Raw genomic sequence first — 6534 nt, forward strand, 5'->3', positions numbered from 1 at the left:
GAACAAACAATTCGTGTAAAAGCGCCTCGATGCCCGTGGGCTGTGTGAGCGCTTTAAAAATGCAAATAAAAAAAAAACAACGTATACGTTCTTACCCTAAATGAGAAATATAATAATTTTGAAAGTCTTTACTATATGTCCGAAAGAAGAGAGTTAGCTTGGAGGGTAATAGCAGCTTTGCTACTAGAGTTTCTGGGTGCGGGTCCACTTTATGAGGGCACCAGGGCATTCCAAGACTGGGCGCTGTGCGTCCGGGGCGCGGCCAGGGTGCTCTGTGGTGGGCAGGAGAAGCAGAGGAGTGAGGCGGCAATGCCCTGGCAACGAGTCAACATCACCGGGTGGTAAGTTACTCATATTGCTGGACACGGACGGCATCCCTAAACAGTGGCTTAGCTGAAGGCGCCTGAAGTGGAGGCGCGGGAGGGTCCCCCATCAGGTTCGTTATAATAGTAACAGGTAAAGGCGCCTCCTCCCTCGGCGTGACAGCGCTGCTGTCATCGCGAGGAGTCCTCCTGCGCAAAGGGAGTGCTTCCTGCAGTCGGGCGAGAGCGAGGCGTCCCGCGCGCCAGGCTCGCGGACAGGTGTCAGGTGCTCGTAATGACGCGGGTGCCCCGTGCGCTGACGCTGCTGCGCTCAATCAAGCCGACGCACAGGTGCCAGGCGCCCACTCTGCGTAGCCCGCGCGGACAGTCCACTCTTGTTCTTTCCCTCTCCGGATTGGACGCTGCCGCTCAGAGCCCGCACGGGCGTGCTGGGTGCCTGTCTGGCGTGGACGTAACCCGGCTCATCCTGTAGACTGGTCCCCCACGTGGATGCTGCACACAGCAGGCTCCCGGTGCCAGCCCGGCACGGACTTCTCTTCCAGCTGACCCTGCTGACTGGGGCTATGTTCCTTGCTTGGACATACCCCAGCCAATCGTGTAGAATGGCCCCCACGTGGATGCTGCACACATCTTGTGGTCTGAGCCTTGAATGAACATACTCCATCTCAGCCTGTAGGCTAGTCTCCCACGTGGATGCGCTCGGGTTCTCAGTGCCTGTCGGCATGGACACCAGCTGAACCTGCTCGCTGGGGGTCTGTTCCTTGCGTGGACATACCCCAGCTAATCGTGTAGACTGTTCCCCCACGTGGATGCTGCACACAGGCTCCCAGTGCCTGCCCTGCATGGACATCTTGTGGTCTGTGCCTCGCGTGAACATACTCCTTCTCAGCCTGTAGACTAGTCTCCCGCGTGGATGCGCACGGGTTCTCAGTGCCTGCCGGCATGGACATCTCTACCAGCTGATCCTGCACACAGGTGGTCTGTGCCTTGCTTGGACATACCCCAGCTCATCCTGCTCTCCCACGTGGCTGCTGCGCTCAGCCTGCACCCTTATTGGCCTTTGGGTGCCTTTTCCGCGCAGACTTTCCCCTCGGACTTTCTCTAGCGGACGTTTTCCCTGTTCATCCTCTGCCCCACCCCCCTACACCCACCACAGGGGGGGTTGACGTGCACAGCTCCGCACTACGGGACATATTTTACTCTCAAATCGGCTACAATTATATTCTCCCTCTTTCAAATGGAACTTCTTCACAATTTACACTTGACTTAGAAAAGAGTGTTTGTCCTCCCGGCGCCTCCGCACCTCCCTCTCTCGGGGCAAGAGGGCGCCTCCGCGGGGCACCGCATCCTCCTCTGGGAAGGCTTTTCCGCTGCTGTAGTGCAGCTCCTTGCCGCAATTTTGTGTTTTTTTTCCAATCATCCTGGCAGGGACCACGTCTCCTGGAAAAGCCATCTAAGGGAAAAGGGCACCGTTTGAATGTGCCGGGATCGCTGACAGGAAAAGGCAGCGGCCAAGCAACGCGCGGCTGTGTCTGCGCCAGCTATCACCGCCTCCTCCTGCTGCTCCAGCCCGTCTCTCTCCGGGACTTCGGGACCCGCTGCCTGAAGGGAGCTGGCGGCATCTCTGCGCACTCGACTGCAATGCAAGGAACGAGGGAATGGCGTGCTTCGCGCGTTATCGTGAACTTCCAAGCAAGGCCTGAAGAGGATGGCTCTATCACAGCTACCTGCGTCATTGCGCGCGAGGGCACCGCCCAAAAAAGTTACCCTGACCGAGAACTCGGATTACTGACTATCCACGCATCGATTGGACGCTGCGAACTAGCTGCGCATGGCACGTCCTAGACTTTTCACCACAGAGCCCCCAAGTTTGTACTTTCGTGACTGTTGTGGGCCGCCAGCCCTATTAAGACCCACCCACATTGCCATGGCAGAGTGATTGGACAGCCCACTATATCCCAAATTTGAGGCTTGCCTGGACATCCAGAAGAACATGGAGTTCAACCAAGGAACCACCTTGCCGTGGAACCAGAAGAACGCCACAGCAATTGGAAATGCCTCGCTGGAGATCTTAGGGGTCAACAATGACATGTTGATCACCTCGTTCCTGGGTGGGGTCCTGATAGTGATGTGCCTGGTGGGCGTTGGGGGCAACATTTACACCCTGGTGGTCATGAACCTCTCCATGCGTTTCACCGGGTCCATGTACATTTACATTGTCAACCTGGCTCTGGCGGACCTTCTGTATCTGTCCACCATTCCGTTCGTGGTCTGCACCTATTTTGTCAAGGACTGGTACTTCGGCGACATCGGGTGCCGCGTCTTGTTCAGCTTGGACCTCCTGACTATGCATGCCAGCATTTTCATACTGACCATCATGAGCACGGAACGATACCTGGCAGTGGTCAAACCCTTAGATACCATAGGACGGTCCCGTGACTACCGAAGAACGATCACATGCCTGGTTTGGTTGGTATCCTTCCTGCTTGCCCTTCCAACCATGATCTTGATAGATCTTCGGACAAGCCACCAGAACGGGGTGACCAAGCGCATGTGCCACCCAACCTGGCAGATGGAGGCCTACAAGGTCTACCTCACCATCCTCTTTAACACCTGCATCTTAGCCCCTGGGCTGGTGATTTGCTACCTGTACATCAAGTTGGCCAGAACCTACTGGAAGTCCCAGACAGACCTGTTCAATCCCAAGGAGATGAAAAGGTGCCCCCGGCAGAAAGTCCTATATATGATCTTCAGCATCGTTCTGGCCTACTGGGCATGCTTTGTGCCCTTCTGGTTGTGGCAGCTCCTCAGCATCTATTATTACCAGCCTGGCCACCTGACCAGCAAAACCGTAGTGTACATCAACTTCATGGTGACCTGCCTGGCCTACAGCAACAGCTGCATTAACCCCTTCCTGTACACCCTCCTCTCCAAGAACTACAAGGAGTACCTGAGGAACCGTCAGAGGAACACAGGCAACGGACCATCCAACAAGAAGCCGAAGAGGCACTCGTCTAGGAGGTCAGTGTCTTCGGCCAGTCACGCCTACACAGAAACCATCGCCTTTGCTCAGCTTAAGGGGGGCATCGAAGGGGCCACCTTAGTCTAGCAGCTCCTCTACCTTGAGGAATAAGACAACTTCTGGGTTCTTGGAGCACCTGTCTACTTCTTATTTGGGGGTCGAGGGGCCATCGTTTTGAGTGACTTGCATGTGCTCAAGAGAACCAACACGACTCCTAATATCAGAGCTTTTCAACACACGCTAGGAGCCTTTGCCCACAAGGAGGTGGTAGTGCTGTTTCCAGGGGTCCTCCGGGGTTTATGGAATCATCTGCCACAAGCAATTGGATTGCTGAACGTCATGCTTAGTGCGCCCACATAATTTGATGTGACGCGCAGCCGCGCGCCTCCTAAAAATAACCGCTTCTCCTTCCACTACCACTGCTGTCCTGTAAGTAACAGAACATTGCTGACTCGCCAATTTTTTTGTGTGCATGTTTTTGTTGCATCCAGTAGGTTGATGGATTGCAAGATGAGTTCCTAATCTTGCCGCCATGATGGTCCAGACCTTGTTATAATTACTCTGCGATTATAGCTCGCTGACTCGGCACCAGCCATGACGTTTTTCCTCCTTGTATCGGTTTGCAGCTTCGTCAAATCATATCGCACCCGGAGAGCCTGAAAATCCAATAGACTTTCCTATGCCAGCAGCAGACGTTATTCTGCATCACCAGCACCGAAGCATGGCATTGAACAGCCTGGCGGCTAGGTGCCCCCTCTCCTGTGTGTGTAAACACATAGGGGTGCCTTGACTGATGGAATCACACATGCCTTCCCCTGCTTCCCACTCCCTCTGCTCCTTTCAGCAAAGACACGCAGCATTTGACGCGTTTCTGCATTAATTTCTCCACGATGCACTTAGAATTATTTTTGTAACCAAATCTGCAAAACGTATCCCAAAGCCGGCTCTGCAAGAGAAAACGCCGCGAAGAAATATTGAAGCAGCAGCATTATAATAAATCTCTTTCGATGAATGAAATCAGTGTGCATCGCTTTATTGGCCCACTAAGTTTAACAACTTGTTCTAATGTGTTCCCTCTCTTGCAGTCTCCCCATTTATACCCCCTAATCCCCGAGAACATCCTATTCGAGGATGCAAATCCCGGACTGGTGACCAAAGGGTAATCCTGACTGTATTGTCATTGGCTGTGTTCAGAGCAACTTGCAGGCGTTTCTGAGTTGTTACAAAAAGCTTAAGAACGTATCCCCTGCCTCCAATATAAGACTGGCACTTACCTGATAGGTTGAATCTTTTATTTTTTGCCTTTCTTTGCAGAATGTCTGTTTTTGTTGTTGTTGAGGGGATGGCTGAAGCCCGGGGTGGATGCTCGTATCCGTGCAATACTCGCCCATGTGAATGCTTCTGTGCTTGTTTACTGTGCTGTTTGTCTTTGTTATTGTATATGTTGTATCGTTTGCCTAGCGCTCTGAAGCCTATGGGTTACTGCCGCTAGGCCAACAGTTAAACTAAACAAAACCAGCTGGATTGATTCAGTGATCTCAAGCCTCGCACTGGCGCCAGTACTGCAATGTGTTGTGGAACAGCACCCCAGTACCACCTTTCATCTAATTGTTCTGCTATTGGATTTTTGTATAGGGCCTAGATGCCACTGTTATGACCTCAGATCGCTTTAGCTTGTTGGGAGTTTGACACACCATGATCATGAACATACTTGATGAACAGTAGATTGCACTGCACGAGAAGGAATGTATACAATGCTGTGCGTTTCCCATTGCAGGCAAATGGCAATTTTCTGGCATATATGATTAGTGCTGTAACATTATTGACATTTTAGCAGTTTTATGTGTTGGATGTGAATTTCTATGTCAGTGAATATTTGATGGTTGGCATGGGAACCGACTTTGGCGTGCAGCTCCGTCAACTAATGTGGTGACTGGCACTAGAAGGTGGTGCGGCCAGCATGCATAACCTCACCAATTTATTTCTAAGGATGCTCACCTGAAGAAGAAACGGCAAAGAAAGGCGTCTCCAGAGGAATGCATTTATTTTTGAATGCAAGGTCCATGCCTGTGATTCATGGAACTGTGCAAAGTGTATTTTTGCAGAGCAAAGTCAGTGCATAGTCATTTTTGCAGTGCAAAAGGACTTTGCAGTGCAAAAGGACTTTGCACAGACGTTGCACTGGAAAAATACACATTGACTTGTGGCAACCTTTTTTCTGGGAACCTGGCCCGTGGTGCGCAAAAAAATACACTGCAAAGTAACTACTGTGCAAAGTTGCACATTTATGGAGATAGCCTGATCTGTTAACTCTTCTTAGACTTCATTCATGCTTTATTGATTTCTTTTTTATTTTAGGGCTTTTGGAATCATCACATTAACTTCGGTTTATTTCATTTTCATGCAAAGGGTGATTGGTTGTGGAGTGGTCTTGGCGTAATGTCGAAGGGCAGCATTACCGAGCTAGCAGTGGAGAGCGGGTTAAACCCTTCAGAGTAGGGTCCGGAAAACGCCTTTCTGGGCCCCTTGCTTGGCAGTAGATGACCTTCTCTTCTCACTTATAGACGACCATCCCAGGACACCACCCAGAGGCGTAGACAGGGTAGGCCCCAAGCGGGCAAGACACACCAAACTCTGTAAACGCCTACTCAGCAGCGTTGTGGGGGCATTTACAGATGTTAATGCCACTGCAGTGGGCCCAACAACATTATCTTCAGGCCCCACTTGTTAGCCAGTCCTGGCTATGCCCCTGTCACCACCAAAGGCACTGCGGCATTCCAGAAGCACAGAGTCGATCTGCCCAGTTTCCCCTTTCACTCATCAACCACCCTTTTAATACCACACCCCCAGACATGTCTCTTATACCCCTTGTTCTTCTTCAGCACGCATGTGTCCTACATATTCAGATCTCAAGCAGTGGGGGGACCAGATTTTTTAAAAAAAAGGAAAAATCAAGACCGGTTAGAAACATAAAAGTAGGACTAGCATTCTTAATCACATCCAACCCCCTCCCCCACACCTCTGTCACGCCCCCTTCCATGGCATCCCTCCACATGGGATCATGCCTTAAAATAAATATTTCCAGCATGCCTCATATATCTTAACTGCAGGGTTGTAAAATGATACATCACTATGGTGCTTTGAGGAGATTTTGCTTTGATTGTTGTTACAGGCGTTGCTGCCAGTCCC

General features: G+C 51.3%; 1 protein-coding gene across 1 annotated transcript; it reads left to right on the top strand.

Moving 5' to 3' along the window:
* The first annotated feature begins 549 nt into the window (after positions 1 to 549).
* LOC138567393 (urotensin-2 receptor-like) lies at positions 550 to 4339 on the top strand. The gene has a single exon (XM_069645559.1). The coding sequence runs from the start codon at positions 2317 to 2319 to the stop codon at positions 3430 to 3432; it is 1116 nt and encodes a 371-aa protein (XP_069501660.1). The 5' UTR covers positions 550 to 2316; the 3' UTR covers positions 3433 to 4339.
* Positions 4340 to 6534: the final 2195 nt, after the last annotated feature.

The sequence above is a fragment of the Ambystoma mexicanum genome, chromosome 2p (assembly GCF_040938575.1).
Source record: "Ambystoma mexicanum isolate Mex_15411 chromosome 2p, UKY_AmexF1_1, whole genome shotgun sequence".
Classification (NCBI taxonomy): Eukaryota; Metazoa; Chordata; class Amphibia; order Caudata; family Ambystomatidae; genus Ambystoma; species Ambystoma mexicanum.